The 23,252-nt window shown below is 37.4% G+C and overlaps 1 protein-coding gene across 4 annotated transcripts in view; it reads right to left on the bottom strand.

Moving 5' to 3' along the window:
* Positions 1-23,252, bottom strand: part of STXBP5 (syntaxin binding protein 5) — a 158,770-nt gene that overhangs the window by 93,311 nt on the left and 42,207 nt on the right. For all 4 annotated transcript variants that reach the window (XM_079781416.1, XM_079781417.1, XM_079781418.1 and 1 more), the window contains exons 7-8: positions 17,257-17,340; positions 9,032-9,155 (exon numbers count right to left, since the gene is read on the bottom strand). In XM_079781416.1, coding sequence (XP_079637542.1) covers positions 9,032-9,155; positions 17,257-17,340 — 208 coding nt within the window. The remainder of the gene's footprint in view (positions 1-9,031; positions 9,156-17,256; positions 17,341-23,252) is intronic.

The raw sequence follows: 23,252 nt of genomic DNA, 5'->3' as shown, positions 1-23,252 counted from the left end.
TTATTGCTTATGTTTCAGAAAGGTTTATTTATCAGTACTCCAAGATTAACCACTTTCTAAATCAAATCATTAAGGCAGTAGCTAATATTTTATAAAGCATATATCAATTAAAGGATGCTTACAAGATCACCAGATTTCACCACTAGGTGTCATTTTACTTCTTACTTGCTATGCCATCTGAGTAGCAAAAATCTGTGCTTGTTCTTTCAACTGCCTGTGAATTACCTTGGTAAATTGTTGAAAATATCTAGTTAATTATAAAACTTCACTGGATAAATCACATAAACCTCAACATAACGTATGGTTTCATCTTGTCTACTATGCCCTGCTTCCCATTCCCGTAAGCCACCCAGCCACAGCAAATTAATTGGTCCAAGTCCTGTTGATTCTAATTCCAAAATTTTATTCAGGTATGTCCAGTTCTTCCTATTTGCTGTCACAAATGAACTCTTCATTATTTATTGTTTACTAATGCAATGGTTCCCTAATTGGCCTCCCATTTCTGCCCCCAGCTCACCGGATACACTACCAACAAAGTAATATTTCCAAAATGTAAATGTCACATTTGTCATGGTAAAATCATTTACCGGGTCACCATCCTGAAAGCCAAACTCTTTAGTATATTATGATATACATTCATGTCTTGATATGTGTCTCTCTCTGTGTTTCCTGCTACTTTCCCAGAGGAAGTTTAAACTCTGGTCATATTAAACTATTCGCAATTTTCCAAGAACACTGTGTTTTTTATTATGTCTTTGTACCGCCTGACTAAAATGACCATTTATGTTCTTTTTTATCTCATAACACCCACTCATCTTTATGATCAAGCTCATATAACCTGAATTTGTGAAATCTTCCTACATACTCTTTATCAAAAAACGTACTTCTGTTTCCACATATTATGCATGCTTTTATCAGCATTTATTATAATATAATAGTTATCAGTTTTATAGGTCATTTTTATTCACTGGTCTATGAGTTCAAGGGCAATATATATCCAGTATTTAATCTCAGGTACAGAGGAAGTGATCAGTAAATGTCTATTGAATGAATGAATGAAGATGTATTAAAAATGAATGCTTCCTAAGTTTTTAATTTTGCATTTAGAATGCAGAGCACATTTTCTAACTGATACAGTTGTGTGCAGCAATTGGAGCATACTCTCAGGCTACAGCTGATGTCCACCACTCACACGTGACTACTGAGCACTGAAATGTAGTCTAAGTTAAGATGTGTTATAAGTATAAAATACATACCAGATTTCAAAGAGTACACAAAAAAGTAAAATATTTCAGTTTTGTATATTGATTACATATTGAAATGATAACATTTTGCATATTTTGGGTTAAATAATAATTTTATTATTAAAATTAATTCTGCCCAGCCTGTGTGGCTCAGTGGATTGAGCACTGTGCCATGTACCAAGAGGTCACTGGTTTGATTCTGGTCACGGCACATGCCCGGTCTCAATCCCCAGTGGAGGGAGGGGCGGGGTACAGGAGGCAGCCAATTGATGTTTCTCATCAATGTTTCTATCTCTTCCTCTCCCTTTCTCTCTAAAATCAATAAACACATTTAAAAATAAATAAATAAAATTAACTTTACCTTTTTTTAAAGAGGACATTTAGAAAACCACAGAGGTAGAAGAAGTAATTCATAGAAGAAATGGTTTAGGAAACAAGTTACAGAGGCAAAGGAAGGGCTCTTGGAGCTTAGAAGTGAGGAAGGTAAAGGTGATGTGCCTGGAGGGGAGGAGGAAATGGTGAGGAGGAGGGAGAGTGCAGTGAGTTTCAAGGATGGAGATTGTAGGGGAGGTCCCAGAGGGAGACCTCAATAGAATATTCAGAAGCTTTCTAGATATGTCCTTTAAGGGTCCAGGGTCTCCACTAATTGATTTGTTGGTTGACACCAAGGCAGGGGTTATTATCCAATGCAGCTGGTCCTGAGATTTTGCTGCTTGTCTGGGCCTGAAGCTGAAATACAACTGAGCCTACATATTATCTCTAGGGAAGGTCAAAGGGAGGGTCTAAACTGAAAAACCTGTTTGTTTTTACTATTAGTATGATTACTAGTAAATTTAAAAATTATATATACAGCTCACAATATATTTCTATTGAACAGCGATGTTCTAAGAAAAACAATGACTCAGAATGAGTTACTAACACTAGTCTGAAATGGGGAGGATATTCTTTCCTTAATTCATGTAATGACAGAGTTGATATACAGTTGAACTAGATACACATACATAACTGGTTGCCTTTTTGTTTTTGTTTATCATCACCTGAGGTTATTTTTTCCTTTTTCATTTTTTAAGACAAAGTGGAAGAGAGGGAAAAAGGGGGAGAAAGAGAGAAACATGGATATGAGAGAGATACATAAATTGGTTGCTTTACGTAGGTGCCCTGACCAGGCCTGGGATGGAACCTGCAACCCAGGTATGTGCCCTCTGACCGGGAATTGAACCCACGATCCTTCAGTGTACAGATTGACGCTCTAAACACTGCGCCACACTGGCCAGGGTACATATCTGGTTTTTGACTCTTGGCTAAATGCAGTGGGATTTATGATGTGCTTGTTTAAGGTCCAAAACTCCCCAAACTTCCCTTGTGACCCCAGTACAGTAGCTTTACTGAAGATTGTGAATTGGTTTAACTGGTTTGGCAAGAATGGCTTTATTATTTAAAGGGCTTCCTTGCTAGTTTCTCTTTGCTTTCCTAGAAGTCAGATCTTGGTGACTGGAGCTAGGAGACTCAGCACAATCCATGTGTGCACATATGGCTTGCATATGGGCATCTGTTAGAAGTTTTGCCTGCCTTATTTGTCCCACTGCAGCACATCCTTTGACTTTAAATAAAACCTTACTTTGAGATTGCTCTGTGGAGTTTGGTGAGTCCTTTCAAATATATAAACTGGGGTAAACTTTGCAATGGAAATATATAAGGAACTAAAGTTTTTTTGTGTGTTCTGTGTTGTTTTTAAAATATGTTTTAGTGATTATAGAGAGAGGAAGGGTGAGACAGAGAGATAGAAACATTGATCAGCTGCCTCCTGCATGCCCCTTACTGGGGATCGAGCCTGCAACCCAGGCATGTGTCCTGATAGGGAAACAAATCTGCAACCTCTTGGTTTATGGGTTGATGTTCGACCACTGAGACGCTGATCCACACTGGCCCAGTTGGTTTTATTATTTATTGAATTTTTATGCTTTAGGTAATCTTAAGAGATTAGTAGAATTATTTGTATGTCACATGCTTAAAATATTAAAATGATGTTTGTGTGAACTTTGATTTTATTTTTCCTTCAGCAACCCTTAATAGAATAAAAGCTCCCCAATCACAGCTTATTTCTTTGTATGTTTGATTGTACTGATGAATAAGTTCCAGAAACTAAATTTTAAAATGTCATTACCTAAAATGGACACCTATTAGTTTTAATCACCTAGCACCTCCATTTCCTTTGAGAATCATCTGATTCTGGTGAAGAAAATCTACTCTGCAACACATCATGCATACATGCATACACACAAGATTACAGGGGAGATCCTCTGGGCCCAGCACTGCAATATATACCTCTCTTTCTTTCTCTCTCTCTCTCTCTCTCCCCCACCCCCAACCCCTCTCAAACACACTCACTCAAACACACACACACACAGGGTTACAGGGCAGATGCTGTGGAGCCTTCAGCCAGCAAACCACTTAACCATGATGACTACATGTGAGCGATAACTATCAAATTTCTTCCCTCTTAAACAATGAAATCCCATCTGTCATAGAAAAGAAACAGGCCAAGAGAGGGTAACAGAGCTCATTCCCTCGACTCCCAATACAGAAATACAGATTTACAAACCACCAAGATGAAATGACTTTGCAGAGTCAACAGACGGACTCAAATATGGCTTAATTTCCATATATGCACAAAACTTTGTATCTATTCAATCCTGCCATTTTACATATCATGAAATTAAGTCCCAGAGATCAGTAATGATCTCCACAAGGTTTTTCACATAAAGCAAAACTAGAATTACATTCTAGGTTGTATGATTGCCAGGGAAATGTTCTCTGATATTCATAAAAACTAGATTCAAGGGAACTATCACTTTTTTGTCTGTTTCAATTAATAAAATATCACATGTTGAGTAATTTTAGACATAAAAATTGACACTTTCAAAAATATTACTATAAACCATCTTGATACATATAGTAAAATTATCCTACATCATTATCAGAAAATTCTTAAATGAATTCAAATTACTCTCCTTTGCTGGCTTTTTTTATCACTATCTAAATAACTATGTCCCTCAGAATGAGTCCACTATTAAACAATTTTATCAATGATGGATGTCATTCAAGGCTAAAGACGGAACATAACCAGCAAATCTGGATAACTGTTTCATAATTCAATTATAGTTCCAGCACTAGGCCATCATTTATCAAAGTGTATTTCATGGGACATGAGAAAACCAAAACACGTTCTATGAATAAAAGATACTAAAGTCAAATACATATGGGAAAAGCCACATAAAATAAATGAATAGATAAACTAATATAAGTAATAAATATTAAAAAGTTAGTAATTGTGAAATATATTTTGGGGAATACTACCCTAATCTAACTTACAGTCCAACCTTACTAAGTAAATACCATATCCAGATTTATATTTACTACTAGAGGCCCGGTGCATGAAAATTCATGCACTGGAGGGGGTTCCCTCAGCCCGGCCTGCCCCCTCTCACAGTCTGGGAGCCCTCAGGGGCGGGAGGCGACCCGGCGATCAGGGGAAGGCGACACCCCCATCACACCTCTGCTGCTGCCACTGCTGGCAGCGCTAGCCTCAGCCGGCCCTAGTTACCTGAGCCTCAGGCAGCCCTGGGCTGCTGGGCAGCCGCCATCCGAGGCTTGCCTGTGCCTCGGGCGTCGGCTGGGAAGCCGACATCCAAGGCACAGGCAAGCCTCGGGCCGGCCCTGGGCAGCCGCCATCCAAGGCTCACTGCACCTCGGGTGGCCCTGGGCAGCTGGGCAGCCACCATCCAAGGCTTGCCTGTGCCTCGGGCTGGCCCTGGGCGGCTGGGGGGCTGAGGGAGTCTAGAGGCAGATGCGCAGAGCGGCCAGACCCGACTGGGGGTGGGCCCGGCCGTGCCGTGCACCTGCCATCCCAGCAGGGCTGAGGGGACTGGGCGCCACAATCATTGAAGGCGTGGCAGTCAGTTAGCATATTCCCTCATTGGCTGTGGGCACCGCCATCTTTGTGAGGGTGTGACGGTCAATTAGCATATTCCCTCTTTATTAGATAGGATAATCACATGTGTATAGCACATCATAATTTCAAGGTACTTTCATTTCAATTATTATCTCTATGTATAGATGACAATGCTGAGGTTCAGAAATGTTAACTGACTTTCCAAAGTCACAGAATCAGAAACTATGGAATCAGGGCTAGACCACAAGTCTACTGGCTTCAAAACTCCATGTCAGGCTGGTGTAACATTATGGCTTCTAAAGAGAGTTCAGAACATTGTAAGGTAATCTTAATATTGAATGTCATACTGGTAGTAGTCTTAAAGTACAATCAGTTACTGGTTATCAAGGTAATGCTTATAAATGTTTTATAAGAATAAGATACTTAACCATTGAATGGGTTTAAAGATGAAAAAAACCCAAATTGGACAAAATTTTAAAAGTCTAGTAGAGTTAAAGTAACTTACTATAACGGCTTGCTCAAAAATAAGAGCAAGAGACCACAACACTTTAATTACTAGGGAAAAAACCCTAAATTTAGAAATAATAATGAGAAAAAAAAACCTAAATTTTGATCCATCAAATCCGATATTTAGTATACTGAAAATTATACACAACAAATATGGTATACATATAATATGTAATACTTTATGATATAAAAATATTTTATTTTTACTTTAATGTATACAAATGCACTTAGTTTTGCCACTAAACTCAGCTATCAACACAATTTAACTTTGGTAGGTTACCTACCAATACCAGTTAAACATTACTAACTGCTGGAAATAATTTGTATTTTATAAATAAAGAACACTTCTGATCACCTACATTTTTAGACTGCTATACTTTTAGACACCTGTCGCAGAAAAAATTTTCTTTACTTACATTTTGTTTTTTTTCTAATATTGAAAAACATTAAACCAAATATTCTTTGTCTTGTTTGCTTAAAAATGATTTTAGCTTGTGATCCTCTTTTGCGAAGAGACTACAAACTCCGTACAAACTTTATGCCACTTCTAAAAGTTGGCTTTCAAGTAAATACATTTTTAGTATAAAATGGGATCAAGATTAAATAGAAAAATCACCATCTGGGAACCATCACAGTAATAATTCAGCCAAGAAATAACATCAGATGCTAAAAATCAGAGGATAAAGTGTGATGAGAAGCAGTATGTTTATAGTCTCCAAGTACTCCTTCAAATCAGAGTACTAATTGATTAAAAATACAAATAAAAAACACTTACTATTAATTTTAAAGGGACAAAGAATAATGTTATAACAGAGAGACCTAGCAGACAGAAACTTAATGAAGAGGTCACACCAGTAGGGACAAATCAAAAATAGTTCCACTTGAAAGGATTCAAAAAGAACACATCAATCCTTCCGGGATAGTCCTACTGAAAATGTACTACCTGAATCCAATCATTAAGAAACATAAAAAAACAACAAATTGAGGTATATTCTATACAATAACTTATCTACAGAATATTCAAAATTTATAAATTACGAAAGTCAAGAAAAGGCTCAAAAACGGTTCCAGATTGAAGAAGACCAAAGAAACATGACAACTAAATCTAATTTACATATAGATCCATTTGATAAAAGGCAAACCTTGGTGATACAGGAAAATGTACTTGTGTAAGAAATATATATTGGAATAAGAGGCCTGGTGCACGACATTCGTGCACTGGGGGATGCGGAGTCCCTCAGCCCGGCCTGTGCCCTCTCACAGTCCAGGACCCCTCGGGGGATGTCCGCCTGCTGGCTTACAGGAGCAGGCCTAAGCCGGCAGGCAAACATTCCCCTAGGGGTCCTCAGAGCTGCCACAGAGGCGGGAGAGGCTCCCGCCACTGCTCCTGCGCTTGCCAGCCATGAGTCCGGCTTCTGGCTCAGTGGTGCTCCCCCTGTGGGAGCGCACTGACCACCAGGGGGCAGCTCCTGCATTGAGCATCTGTCCCCTGGTGGTCAGTGCACGTCATAGCAACCGGTCATTCTGCGGTTCGGTCGATTTGCATATTAGCCTTTTATTATATAGGATATTTGGGGACAAATGAGCAGTAATTTGACAACTTCCTCTCAAATGGCTCAAAAAATACGTTTGTACTATTCTTACCAAACTGAAAAACTAATATTAATTATTTTACTATTTTCAATATTAGTTCCATTTTCCTCTGGATCTGACAGGTTTCTAAAATAATCATCTACTTTTGGGTGTTTTATTTTTTTTGAGAGAACTAGGTTCTAGTGAGCTTGGGAGAGACCAAGATTTACGAGAATTCTCAGAAGTACTACCAAGATTAGAGACTAGGCACTAACAGAAGGAAGAAAGAAATATATTAAGGAAATATGGAACCTATTACCATTCAGGCTATCCTCTGGATACATGTACAAATAGATCTGTAGCAAATTTAAAATATGTGCTTTTCCAGAAAGATGCCTGCTACCATAAAGCAGTGGTAAAGTATATCACAATATGTACCTTCAAGAATTGTTACTTTTACCAGAAAATAGAGAAGTCTAAAAGCCCATTCTGCCATAGTTAGATAAAATGTTTTAAATGTTACTGTTTCTTTAATTTCTACATTGTAATATTTCAGAATGTACCAATTTTTTAAAAAAGTAGGTATTCCTATTCTAAAGCAAGCAATTAAATATTGGCAATATCTACAAGTATATTCTTTAATATACTACCATTTTTAAAAAGCAGTTTCTTTAATATGATTTCCCTGAATTTGCTGGGTAAGAATTTCTTAAGATGGAGTTGAAGAATGCAGAATAATAAAGACATACAAATTCCTGGGCTCCACCCAAAATTCAAAGAAGGCCTTCATAATCTGTTTTTAATAAACCCTCCAATAAAATCTACTTTTAGGTTTTGTAAATACTACTTGTGCAGAAAAGAGTTAATAGAGTAGGCCTGAGTCAGCTATCTCTAGTTGTGTGGGCTTGCAAGGTTAGCTCTTCCTTGGTATCTGGTCACTAAGCTTTTGAGTCAGCTCTTAACCACTTCCCAGACTGAAGAGTGGCACACTGTGCCTGAGTTGTCTGTACAAATAATGTAGTTTATGATGAATCCCTGCTTTCCTTGTGGGAGTCCGAAATTTTTGTATGTGCTAAAGCAGAAGGTGCCTATGAACTGACTCCAGTAAAAACTCTGGGCAACTGAACGCTGGAGCCTCGCTGGTAGAAAACATTTCAGACGTGTGATAATAACTCTTTGCTAGGGGAATAAACCATGTCGTGTGTGACCCCACTGGACCTTCAGATTTCACCCCATGTGCCTTTTCTGTTTACTTATTTTGCTTTGCATCATTTTGCTGAGTCCTGTCAGTTTTCCTAGTGAATCATCAAACTTGGGGTAATCTTCGGGTACCTCTACACTACTTTAATGTATAAATTTCCTTCTGCAATGTTCCAAGTATTTCAATGAACTATTATATATACATTAACAACTTGTAAATTGATTACTTTAAGATGACAAAAGCTTAAAAGTAAACCCTATATGACTCACAAAATTATTTACTTTTTGAACTACTATTAAAACAATATTCAAAAGATAATTTAACATTCATTTTCTCGAAGTTCAAATTAGCTATTTCAACTTTAAATATAGTTAATTTGAGATGTTAGTACATGGTTGCTATATATTTTTCTGTATGTTTAATTATTTCTAACTCACCCAAATTAGACCCATCTTTTTCCTCATAAACAAACAGAAAAATAAATCCAAATGCATACACAAAACAGTTTATTGTCCATCACAATTTAGGTAGTGTTTAAAAGTGATACATTCTTACCATGTGGAGTGATTGTCTGTACAGGTTTAGCAGGGGACCTCACATTCCATATAGTCAAGGTGCCATCGGAATGACTGCAAATAAATTGTTTTCCTTCATGATGCCAAGCCACAGAGTGGATAGCCTATAGAAAAGGGTTAAAAAATTCCATTTTAAAAACAAAAATTTATTTAAACATCAAGCTATTCATAATTGGTATTGTAATTAATTTTCGAATCTCAGAGGGAACGGAGGGTTGGGTGGGTGGGTGGGAAGAGATAAGCTAAAGAACTTAGTCAATGGGGGATTACATATGTAATACTTGTAACAATAAAAAATTTAAAAAACAAACAAAACAAATATAGAACCAAAAATTTTGTTTATATTTCCAAATCTGAAGACAATATTAACTTTACATTCCCATAGTCATTTAATCTTCTAGTAATACAAATGAGAATTTAGTATTGACACTATTTTGACTCTTTTTACTTTATTTACTCCCTAAACCAGCATAAGGAAGCTATAATAGTATATATATATATATATATAGAATTTTAAGTTCAGAAAAACAAAATGTATTTTTATACTTAGAATAAACTATACCTAAACAAATTACCAAGAAAATAATTACAACCAATATTTCATGGGATAACTAGTTGCATTGACATAGAACAAATTTTTTAAATTAACTGAATTTCTAATAAAATTAATTTCTAGATTTGGAATTAAAATCAATTAAAAATACCTCAAGTTGACCTTTTAAACATGTAATTCATTTCTCACAGTAAGTACTGAAGCAATTTTTAAAATCTGAAAAGACCCTCTTTTGACTAGAAATTTATTTTATAACTTTAAGGCACCTAAAAATAATCTTTAAAATATTTTTATATAACCAAATATGTTTGCCTTCCATTTTTTTGTTCTAATAGTATTTAATTTTTTGCCTGTAAAAAATATTTTTATCACTCTCCTAGGTTCTTTAAATTACTTATTTTCAGCTCAAGTTGATATACTACTGTTCTTAATATTCAATTGACTCTAAAAGCTACCCTACTAACCCTAGCTGGTTTGGCTCAGTGGATAGAGTGTTGGCCTGCGGACTGAAAGGTCCTGGGTTCGATTCCAGTCATGGGCACGTGCCCAGGCTGTGGGCTCGATCCCCAGTAGGGGGTGTGTAGGAGGCAGCCAATCAATGATTATCTCTCATCATTGGTGTTTCTATCTCTCTCTCCTTCTCCCGTCCTCTCTGAAATCAATAATATATTTTTTAAAAGTTATGAAAGAGGTAAAAAAAAATCTGCCTACTAGGGTGTCAGAATTGCAGAGTACAGCACAAAAACCATGTAACTAAAACTTAGTTCCATTTATATACAAAGTCAACATTTACTATGATTTCATTCAATGTCCATTCATTTGAGTTCCTCATACAGTTATAAATTTAAGTTAAATGAAACAATTTAATACTATGGATCAGGTTTAACAATTTAAATGACAATGAATAAAGACAATCAGAATTCTTCTAAATGCCAATATTTAGCACAATGTTTTATGTTTAAAGTATCTCTAGCCCAACCGGTATAGCTCAATTATTTGAACGTTGATCTATGAACTAGGAGGTCAGAGTTTGATTCCTGGTCAGGGCACATGCCTGGGTTATGGGCTCAAATCCCAGTTGGGGGTGTGCAGGAGGCAGCCAATCAGTGATTCTCTCTCATCATTGATGTTTCTCTCTCCCTTTCTCTGAAATCAATAAAAATATATTTCTTAAAAAGTAAAGTATCTCTAAAAAAATTCTAAATAAAAACTTAAAACAATGACAAATTTATTTCAAAATACATATGCAATTCCACAAACCAAATCTTAATTTAAGCAATCTCTTAAAGATAAATCATTTCTGCAAAACATGAGTAGTGGTAAGAAGCTATTCACAAAGCTATTTAAATTTATTTTTTAAAGTGATAAGGGAAATATAAGACAGATCTACAGTGATGTCTAAAACCAATAAATTTTAAAAATTCTAATTATTATGTATATATCCTATATAATAAAAGGCTAATATGCAAATTGACTGAACAGCAGAACAACCAGTCACTATGATGCACACAGACCACCAGGGGGCAGATGCTCAACGCAGGAGCTGCCCCATGGTGGTCAGTGCGCCCCCACAGGGGGCGCACTGCTCAGCCAGAAGCCAGGCTCACGGGGAGTGGGCCTAAGCCATCAGTCAGACATCCCCCAAGGGCTCCAGGACTGGAAAAGGGCACAGGCCAGGCTGAGGGACCCCCACCCCGAGTGCATGAATTTTGTGCACCGGGCCTCTAGTATATCAATATGTACATTTTCATAAACATATTATATATAGAGGCCCAGTGCACGAAATTCCTGCATGGGTGGGGTCCCTAGGCCTGGCTGGCGATTGGGGCTGATCAGGTTCCCTGCCTCTCCACCTCCTTCTTCCCTCGCTGCCTCCTCCTTTCCTTGCCACCGTGCAGTTCCCTGCCTCCCCACCTCCTCCTTCCCTCGCCACCCGCGCGCTGCCACTGCACGGATCCCTGACTCCCCCGTCCTTCCCTCGCTGCCCACATCACTGCCACCCACCTCCGGTTCCCCGTCTCAGCCCAGGGCCTAGCCCCAATTAGGCAATTGGGACCTGCCGGCTGGGGGGAGGGACTGGGAGGTTGGCTGGCAGGCCCCAATCGAGTGATTGGGGCCTGCCGGCCGGGCAAAGGGGCCAACCACCACCACGGCAGGCGGGTGGTGGGCTGATCATGGCCTGCCAGCCGGGGGAGGGACCCAGGAGGATGGCCACCGGGAGGATGGCCACCGGCCCTGAGGAGGGAGCTGGCCCTTGACCACCTTGGAAAAGGGGCCGCATCCGCTGCCACCCACTCCAGTTCCCCGTCCCAGCCCAGGGGCCCAGCCAGGGGAAAGGACTGGAAGGTTGGCCAGCAGGCGCCATCGGCGATCGGGACCTGCGGGCTGGGGCAGCTCCTGCATTGAGCATCTTCCCCCTGGTGGTCAGTGAGCGTCATAGCGACCGGTCATTCTGGTCATTCCATCATAACGGTCGCTTAGGCTTTTATATAAATAGATGGAAAACTAATACTCTTAACTTGCCAAAGAAAACAAAATACAGGCAGTCCTTGGGTTATGTCGGACTCGACATAAGTCGTTTAGTGGTTATGTCGCCATCTCCCATTTATTTATATATAAAAAAAAAAAGTTCCGTCATTTCGACATATGTACATATGTGCTTTATGTTTTTTATCACTTATTTACCACAAGTAAAGGTCAGGAATTGTTATCTTTCTTTTAAATTTTTTTACTGTTTCACTTCTTTACTGCTGTGTACTTTATGTGCTCCATGTGAGTGACGTAGGTGCTTATGTAGGTGGGTTCCGACTTACGGTGAAAATCGCGTTACGTCGCACCGTAGTAACAGATCTCCAATGTAACCCAAGGACCTACTGTACATCTTTATTTAAAAGTACTTTTTATTTATTAAGACAGTAAATTACTAAACATTCCAAAATAAATACTAATTGCAGGGACAAGCGGTTCCCAATTATTTTGAGTAACAATGAGAAAAATATTATAGAAAATACCCCACTAAAGAAAAAAACAACAAGAACTTTATATGCAATAAACCTGAACAAGTTTTTCTATTATTTCTGCAGTTTTCTAAATACAAATCCAACTTGATACATGATCTCATTGTTTCTAATACTCTTGCTCTAATGCCATTATATATAATACTACATGTTATATATGTATGCACATAAGTATATGTATAAGTTTTTATCATATATTACTTCAAATTTTTTTTTTAATCCTTACCTGAGGATATTTTTCCATTGATTTTTAGAGAGAGTGGAAGAGGCAAAGAGAGAGAGAAAAATATCAATGTGAGAGGAACACAATGATTGGTTGCCCCCTGCACGTACCCTGACCAGAGCCCGGGCCAGGGAGGAGCCTACAACTGAGGTGCATGCACTTGACCAGAATCGAACCTGGGACCCTTGGGTCTGCAGGCCGACGCTATATCCACTGAGCAACCAGCTAGGGTTCTTTTAAATTATTTTATTTATTTTTTTGCTAATCCTCAATCCAGGATATTTTTTCCATTGATTTTTTTTTAGAAAGAGAAGAGGGAGAGAAGGAGGGAGGGCTGGAAAGAGAGGGGGGAGAGAGAGAGACAATGATGTGAGAGAGATACATCAATTTGTTGCCTCCTGCATGGGCCCCTTACTGGGATTGGGGATCAAACCTGCAACCCAGGTACATGACCCTGACCTGGAATCAAGCCCTCAACCCTTTGGTCTGGGAGTGGACACTCCAACCATTTAGTAACACTGGCCAGGACTTATTATATATTCTTATGTAGTATATATATAGTATTTTATGTAAGTACACACACACACACACACACACACACACACACACACACACACACAAAGTATATGTATACAATAAATGCCACATAAATTATCTATATATATAAAAGCTAAGCGACCAGAACAACTGGTCACTATGACTTGCACTGTGGTGGCCAACCGGCCCGACGGGGGACTGGATCGGCCCCCACAACCTCCCCCCCCGCCCCCCCGCCGGCCTGGCCCGGCTCCCGATCAGCCCCCAACCCCAATCAGGGGCAGGGCCGGCCAACCTCCCATGGGCCCTCCCCCATTGCCAGCCTGGCCCTGATCAACTTTCCCATTCCAATCGGGGGCTGGCCGGCCAGACCCCACCCGTGCACGAATTCATGCACCGGGCTCTTGTATATGTATAAATCATACAATTATACCTTTTCATTAGTGTTCTTAGGAAAATTAGGTAGTAATCTATGTTAACAAAGTAGGAACAACAAATCTCATTAACCAAATCTGTCACATACACAGAATTAAAAGATTAATTTGGAGCAAATCTGAATAATTCATTGGAGAAGATATGAGATATAAAGTAGAAAGGATTACGTGGGGTTGAGGAATTTTGTGTGTAAGTTGGCTTTTTTTTTTTTTTTCTCCAAGAGAATATAAAATTTCCAGGAGATTCTAAGCAGGTAACTTGGTTTTGAAAAGATAAAATAGAAAACTAGAGGTAGAGATGATTAAGATCAATGGATAAGGAAAGAGCTCAAGTGCAGAATAAATGGAAAGGAGAACAAATAAATGAGAGATGTACAAAAGTTGTTGGAAAAGATGAATTCAGGGTAGAGGGCAAAAATGGAGAGAAGGAGGTAAGATAATATAGCTATTGGAATAAGCCACAAAGGAGCAGTATATAAAATTCCAAAAGTTCTTTAAAAGATGTACTAACAACAACAAAAAATCTTAACTATAAAAAAACTCATGAAGCAGTTAATAAATTAAGAACCTCAGTATTTTTATCCTTGATAATATTTAAAAAAAGAGAACTATCTACTCTGAAACATTCTTTAAAAAGTAATACCTAATTATTAGGCTTGATAAAAGTAGTACATATGATGATTTCTCCTATTTGTATAAAATAAGAGGGCATTTTGAAAAATTATATTCTAGAAAGAGAACTGGCTATTTATCAAATTTTACACTCACTAATTCAAAATAAAGGCAAAATTAAATAAATTCCCTACCTGCTGGTTTTGAAAATTAATCAGTACTATTAAAATCACTTAACACTAAAAGTTTTATATATCATGGTATAGCTGGTCTTACATTATACATATACTGATTAACATTTTTAGCAGACTTACACAAAAAACAATTTCTGTTCTCCTAGAAAATAAAATGTATTCAATATTCAATTCAAAAGCAACGTTGATTCCTAGTGTTAATTATATACTAAAACCCTTAGAAAAATATGAACAAAATGATAAAAAGAATTAATTTTATTATGTAGAAAAACTCTAGTTTTGTTTATTATTCTCATGTAATTAAATAATAAGGTAAATGCTTAGAGCACTGAATGAATTATTTCTGGAATCTATGAATAATCCATCAAATTGTATAGTTTTGGCCCTAGTATCTTAGCTTTTAAACATTTTAATATTACTTTCACTACAGATGGGAGACAACAGTAATACTGTATAATTGAACAAGATAATTACTGAAAAACACATTTTGTAAGATAGTTGATAAAATTATTACATATTGAACATTAAGTGATTTACAGTTTTTTTCTCTATTAAGATTTTAAATAGGCACGAATTACCACTCTGCAGTAATATATCTAGACCCTGAATGTCACTGACTTCTAATATCACACAAACTAACATTCCACCAGATAGAACAGCAACCGCATTATCTATTAAGTAATCTTGCTAAAAGTGAAAAATGAATCGGAATTTAATCAAGTCTCAGTAAACTATCCAATTTATAGGATATATGAGGGTTAAAAACAGGTTAAACACAATAGAATGCAGCCAGAAAAATCCATTCTTTGAGCGACTATCTTCAAGAAATAAATGGCAAAAAAGGAAGAAATGAGGTAAAGAAGTGAAAAAAGAGAAAAGTCCTAGCTGATTTTGGTCAGTGGATAGAGCATCGACCTGTGGACTGAAGGGTCCCAGGTCCAATTCCAGTCAAGGGCACATGCCTGGGTTGCAGGCTCCATCCCCAGTAGGGGGCGTGAAGGAGGCAGCGATCAATGATTCTCTCACATCATTGATGTTTCTACCTCTCTCTCCCTCTCCCTTCATCTCTGAAATCAATAAAAATATATTTTAAAAAAAAGAGAGAGAGTTTAAAAGAGACTTAAAAGGTGTATCAATCAATCACAATCGATCTATATTTGGGTCTTAAAACAAGCAACAATAAATGTCTACAGCAAGCATATCAAATGGCCCAGCCATTATAACAGTACGTAAGAAACATTTTAATAAAAATTTCATAACTTAATTTTTACAATATCCTGTTATACATAATCTATATATATAAAAACTTAAGTGACCGTCCGACCAGTAGCTATGACGTGCACTGACCACCAGGGGGCAGACGCTCAATGCAGGAGCTGCAGAGCTGCTGTGAATTGGTAGCTGCAGTTCTTGGGTGATGCATCCAGAACCAGAGAGGAGGGAGCCGATTCTTGGGTGTGTCGCCCGAGAACCGCCCTCTCGCAATCTGGGACCCCTCGGGGGATGTTGGAGAGCTGGTTTCGGCCCAATCCCCATAGGCCAGGCCGAGGAACCCCACCAGTGCACAAATCCATGCACCAGGCCTCTAGTTATTAACAAACTACAAAGTTCGCTAATGACTGATTACTATAATCGTGTTGCATTCATTTCCCTTATGCACCTTACACGAAGACACACCATTTTTCTCCACTAATACGAGCAGCGAATATTTTAGCAGCTGACTGCCAAATCATTAGCCTTGTACTGACTTGTTTGGTGTGCGCAACAGGAAATATTTTGTTTTCTGAGAACAAGAAAAATAGGTTTATTTGCGTTACGCTTATTAATTTGTGCAGTTACTCAGTGTCTGGTAAATTAATGTTCAAGAAAAAACAATAATTTTTATTAAAATGTTCTGTTATTTTACATTAACGATTACTCATTTATTTCAGCCCTGTGTATACAGCATGTCTCTATCGAAATAAACCTACGTTTCTATGAAAATTGAAGCTTCTGCCCTAGCCAATTTGGCTCAGTAAATAGAGTATCAGCCTGAGGACCAAAAGGTCCCGGGTTCAATTACGGTCAAGAGCACATGCCTGGGTTGCCGGCTTGATCCCCAGTGGGAGGCGTGCAGGAGGCAGCTGATCAATGATTATCTCTCACCATTAATGATTCTATCTCTCTCTCTTCCTCTCTCTTCCTCTGAAATCAAAAAAATATATATTTTTTTTAAAAATTGAAGCTTTTGTTTTTTTGCAACCCACATAAACTTAAATCTTTTTTATTTGGCTCGTGTTAGCCTTTGAGTTTGACATGCTTGGTCTACAGCATATTACGATCATTTGTACAAGATAAAAATACAATGTTTATTAATTTGCTTGTAAGTGTATAGAATAACTGCAAAAATACATGAAAAATTGGTAATACTAGTACCTAGGGTAAGAGACTGGATGGCCAAATGACAGGGGTGGGAAAGAGATTTTTTTATATCTTTTGAGCTATGTAAATATATTATCTATTATAGGAAAAAAATTGGTGTATTTTATTGCAGCTATAAAGGTTGCCTAAACTAAAATCAGCAATTAAGTTCTTAGAAGAGCTGCTCTGAACTAGAGAAATGACAACATTTTTTGATTAACAAAAATGTTATTACCTCATCATATGTGTATCTGTAGTCGCCTTTTTTTGATTTGAGGTCCCATAAAACTACTGTTCCAGATTCAAAGCCAATCAAAAGCTGTAATAAAAGAAAATGCCACATTACCTAGGTATGGTAGTAATCATATGAAGCATTTATTTTCTGACAAGAAAGATAACAATTATCATTAATATGCATCTAATATAAAATTATAATGTAATTGAACATCTGCATTGCTAATTACTAATCACACAGATCACAAATGAGAATACGATATTTCAAATTTACATGCCTTTTATGATTAGGGACTCAATATATATCATACAAGTTTTTTGAGAGAAAACTACCATTTTGAAGTCCTCAGTGTACATTTTAATTAATATAATAAATTAGTAATACAAGTTAACATTTTTATGTGCTTTAAAGTTCACAAACTTTCCTAATTCAACACATTATCAGGTAATCTCATTTATTTATCTACATATTAATTAGTTCTAAATTATATCCAGCCTAGATCCTTCTCATGAGATTTAGACTCATAATTTCAGTGGCCACATCTCCACTTATCTACTCAAGAAGAATCTCAAAGTAAATGTTTCCAAAGTGAATTCATTATTTTCTTCCCTACCCTCCTCTGGTATTCTCTGTTGCAGTGTCTCTTTCACTATTCTTTATCTCAACATTCATTAAGTTTCTCAGGCAAAAACCTGGGGGTCATGTTAACTCTAGGTCCTCTACTCCCCCGCACATCATCAAATAATTTTAAAATTACATTCTATCATCTCCCTAACTTACTTTCCTCCACCTCCAATAACTTACTCCAAGATACAAGATCTCTGGGATTATCACTTTATAATGTTTGTAAATGTCGAATTACTATGTTGTACACCTGAAACTAAATGAATATAATACTGTATGTCAACTATAACTGGAAAAAAAGACACAAAGATTTCTGGTCTCTTATTCTCCCTGATTCCAAGTCTTGCCCCCCTTTTTAACCCATTCCATATTGTAGTTAGAGTAATAGTTCTAAAATGCAAACCTGATCATGTCATGTATGCTCTTATTTAAAACTTTTTTAGGATGAAGTCCAAACTAAATATGACTTACAAGATTCATCCTGGTCTGTCTTCTGCTTACCTCTCCAGCTTTATCCATTACCACACACTCAGTACCCAATACACTCCAGTCCATCTTTTAATTCATGCTCTCTCTTACCTTGGAGCCTTTGCACATGCTGTCTTTCTACCTGGGCCACTCTACTTGAATGTCATGTTCTGCCAGACTAATCCTACTAACTCTTCAGATATCCTCTGAGCTATCACTCACTTTCTCTGTGAAGTCTTCCTTGACCTACCAAATGTAAGTCAATGCCTTTCCTATGTGCTCCAACAGTACTCTGTACTATTTTTAATCTAAAGGGTCACCACACAATATAATAATGGCCCTTGTCTTATCTGAATTCTCTTTCAGACAATGACACTGGTCTATTTAAGGAAGGATTGATTTTATCTTATTCACCACTGTACTTCTAATGTAAGACACAAGGACTGATCCATTGTAGATACTTAATAAATCTTTGTAAATGAATAAATTTTAGAATGGAATGCATGTTCATGCCTTATAAACTGTCCGCCACTTATCCAACATCTGCTGTCCACCTAGTATTTTCCAAATTTCAGTATTTCCTCTGCTTCAACCTCCTCCCCCTTTTATTTACTAAAGAATGTTCTATTCATTTTTAAGTATCAGTTTAGTTGCTTCCTTGGATAAGCCTACTCAATTCCTCTAGAAAAACAGAGATGCAACTACTCCTATACTAGTACATGCATTTCATCTATGTCTCTAATAGCGGCCTAATACATGTTAGACACTCAACTAGTTGTTTAATAAATGCATAATTAGTAGGTAGTTGATAACCATTCATGTACTCTGAGATATGAACAAAGTTTGCGGAAGAACCAGTAATTTTAATGAAATAGCAATTTAGTAGATTTCAGACTACAGTGCATTTGTAGGAGCCAGTCATTGAGGCTAACAAAAGAGGTTTTCCCACCATGGTAGGAAGTATAGTTAATTTCTGTAACCCAAACACTTTTTTCCCAGGCTACCTTACATATATACACTTTCTAGGAAAAACTGGTATTTGTTTCCTTTAACTTTTCCTAGTCCTTCCAAATATCTTGGATATGTGATTATGTCATTTTCTGATGGGGGAAGAAAACTTCAGAAATAAAAAGAGACGAAAAAAGATAAAACTTAAGAACTGATGTACAGTGTAAACAACACTGGATTGTTCAGCACTAAGCTCTTAGATGTGCCATTTAGTGGCCATGTAACTTTAATAATGTTACCCCTCCAGGTCTTAGAAGCATTAAAGGGTTATAGTAAACTTTAACCCTTCGAGTCAGATCTAACATCCTAAGAAAGTAAGAAATCTGTGCCAACTGGTTAGACTTTAATCCCCATCATTTCCTAAATATTAAAAAAATAGAGGGGCTAACTTAAAAGTACAGTACTTAAACTTGGAAGATTCTTTCAATGCTTATTCCTACTAAAATATTTTATAAGTCAGAGATGTTAAGTAATATATGTAGTGTTGACTAGTTTCCTTTTAATTATTCTATATAATAAAAAGCTTAGTATGTTAAGTATCCAGTCGACCGGTCGGCTATTCAACCCATCAAAGCGTAATATGCTAATGATATGCTAAAGACGCTCAGCTACTTGCTATGATGTGCACTGACCACCAGGGGGCAGACAGTAGACCGGTCAACCAGTTGCTATGACATGCACTGACCACCAGGAGACAGACGCTCCGACTGGTAGGTTAGCTTGCTGCTGGGGTCTGGTCGATCAGGACTGAGCGAGACAGGCTGGACATGCCCTGGAGCACTCCGGCGGTCTCTCCCCAGCTAGCCAACCTCCCATGTCTCTACCCAGCCCCAATCGGCACCACTGGGGTCCCTCAGCCTGGCCTGCGCCTTCTCGCAATAAGGGACCTCTCAGGGGATGTCGGAGAGCCGTTTTCGGCATGATCCCGCAGGCCAGGACGAGGGACCCAACTGGTGCACGAATTCATGCACCGGGCCTCTAGTTCTCTCATAAAAAGCATCAGTGCATATAATGACTATGCATACAGCTCTCTACATTAATAACTGATCTATATCTTACAGAGAAAATACAGTACAATGGAGAGGACTCTGGAGTTGAAATCAGAGAAATCAGTGTTCAAAATCCCAGCTCCACCAATATCTAACTTTGTATTTCTTGACCACATAATACCTTCAAGTCTCTGCCTGATCATCTGTAAAACAAGAAAGGTATCTCACTAAAATATGCTGGGAGGATCAGATGAAACAGTGTATATAATGTGTCAACATAGTGCCTGACACAAAGTAAAATTCAATAAATGGCAGTCAATATAATCTATTCTAACATCTTAATGTTTCAAAGATGTTGAATGAGATTAACTCTGGGAACTAAGGAGAATTAATATAATGCAAGTTTCAAAAAGTGAGGATGATATAAACAGTTATACATAATTTATTTTCGCAGTGAATTAAGAATATATTGAGCAGTTACTATTCATACTGTACAGACAGCCCTCGGGTTACATCAGACTCGATGTACGGTGTTTCGTGGTTATGTCGCCATCTCCCATTTATTTATTAAAAAAAAAAAAAGTTCCGTCAGTTCGACGTATGTACATATGTGCTTTATGTTTTTTATTATTTATTTACCACAAGTAAAGGTCAGGAATTGTTATCTTTCTTTTAATTTTTTTTTACTGTTTCACTTCATTACTGCTGTGTACTGTATGTGCTCCATGTGAGTGACGTAGGTGCTTATGTAGGTGGGTTCCAACCTACGGCGAAAATCGTGTTACATCGCACCGTAGAAATGGATCTCCGACGTAACCAGAGGACCTACTGTATTCTGAGTATGATGTGAAATGTAAATCCGCATAAATATTACCTCTGTGTTCATGCTTTTTTGAGTTCCATATATACACATTTCTAATACAAAGCAATATGTGGTAAATACTGTAAAGCATACACAAATAAGGTGCTAGCAAATTTAGAAGTGGGAGAAAGCATTTTATTTCAGAATTATCTGGGGAAATATCATGAAAAAAAAATTTAATCTGAGTCTTAAAATGAGGGTAGGACCCGGCCAGTGTGGCTCAGTGGTTGAGTGTTGATCCATGAACCAAGAGGTAGCCTGCTGGATTCCTAGTCAGGGCACATGCCCCAGTTGCAAGCTTGATCCTCAATGGGGTACGTGCAAGAGGCAGCCAATGATGATTTCTCTCTCTTGTTGATATCTCTATATCTCCCACTCCCTTCCTCTCTCTAAAAATCATTGATAATAAAAAAAATGTGTTTTTAAATGAGGGTAGGAATTCATTGGAGAGAGAATATCATTAAATAGAACTACCTAAAAGAATTCCTAACAGAGGGACTCACATAAACAAAGCATGGAGGCAGCAAAGAGCACTCACAATGAGAAACAGTAATTATTTGCTTCAGTATAGCATTCCGGTAAAGAAGTTCTGAAAGATAATGAAGCCCAAAGCTACAGTTGAAGAAACTCTTTTTGTTAGATACTGTAGAACCACTGAACGCTTTTGAACAGAAGAGAAGAAAGATTAAAATGGCACTCGAGGAAGACTGATCAGGAAATGATTCAAGAATGAGTTAGAATGCCTTTAACTACCTTGGCCATAATGCTATGTAATAAAAAAGAGACACTGCAAAGGAAGGATTTAAATGATTTAGTGACCAATTCAAAGTAGAAGGAAGGAAAGTTTTCAATTCTCCCACCCTGCCTCTCACCTAAAGGCTTACCTTTCAAACAAGTATCTTGTACCAAAGAAAATAAAGTGAAGATACAGGTTACTGTAACATGTTTCATGTAGTTTCTCTCAAAACATACAATTTTATATATAAATATAAGCTAACTCTAAATAGTACAGCTACCCTTTTGTTTTCCCAGTGACAAATAAGAGAACAGTGTTAAACAACCTATAGGCTCGACTACTCCCACTAATTGAGGAAAGGAAAAACCTGGGTAAAGTGCTTCACAAAATTTCTAAATTTCATTTCACTGATTTCTGATAGTGACAAATTTCCTGGTATTTACATAGGTTAACATCATAAATTTATATACACAGACATTCTATCTTTAAATAGAAATATATGAAAGATTGGTTGGATTAGGAAGTAGAAATCATGGAAAAGGAATTTTTATTATTTTTAAACATATTTAACAAAACTAAATTAACAATAGCTAGATACTGCTTGCATAAAACTGGTTTCTGGATATAAAAACTTACATAAAATTTAAAAAATTTTCTACATTATTAATCTAAGCTATTTTTTTCTTCTCACAATTTTTTTTTTTAAATTTGGTATAGTCAAGTGAAATTTTTTTCTTTTTTTTTCTTTATTGATTAAGGTATTACATATGTGTCCTTATCTCCCCATTACCCCTCCCACCCACCCCTAACCCCGCTGGTGCCCTCACCCCAAAGCAATCTATAGATTCAATGCACTCCCCATTAAAATACCAACAACATACTTCACAGACCTAGAACGAACTCTCCAAAAATTCATCTGGAATAAAAAAAGGCCCCAAATAGCTACAGCAATCCTAAGGAAGAAGAACAAACTAGGAGGGATCTCAATACCAGATATCAAGCTGTATTACAAAGCCACTCGTACTGGCACAAGAACAGACATAAGACCAATGGAATAGAATAGATAACCTAGAAATCAACCCAAACCACTATGTTCAATTAATATTTGACAAAGGAGGCAAGAGCATACAATAAAATCAAAACAATAAATGGTGTTGGGAAAACTGGAGAGATAACATGCAAAAAAATGAAACTAGACCACCAACTTACACCATACACAAATATTAACTCAAAATGGATAAAGGACTTAAACATAAGACAGGAAACCATAAAAATCTTAGAGGAATCCACAGGCAGCAAAATCTCAGAC

This window comes from Cnephaeus nilssonii (genome assembly GCF_951640355.1).
Source record: "Cnephaeus nilssonii genome assembly, chromosome: 9".
In the NCBI taxonomy this organism is placed as follows: domain Eukaryota; kingdom Metazoa; phylum Chordata; class Mammalia; order Chiroptera; family Vespertilionidae; genus Cnephaeus; species Cnephaeus nilssonii.
The sequence above is the reverse complement of the archived record's forward strand: the minus strand, read 5'-3'. Positions and strand labels throughout refer to the sequence as shown.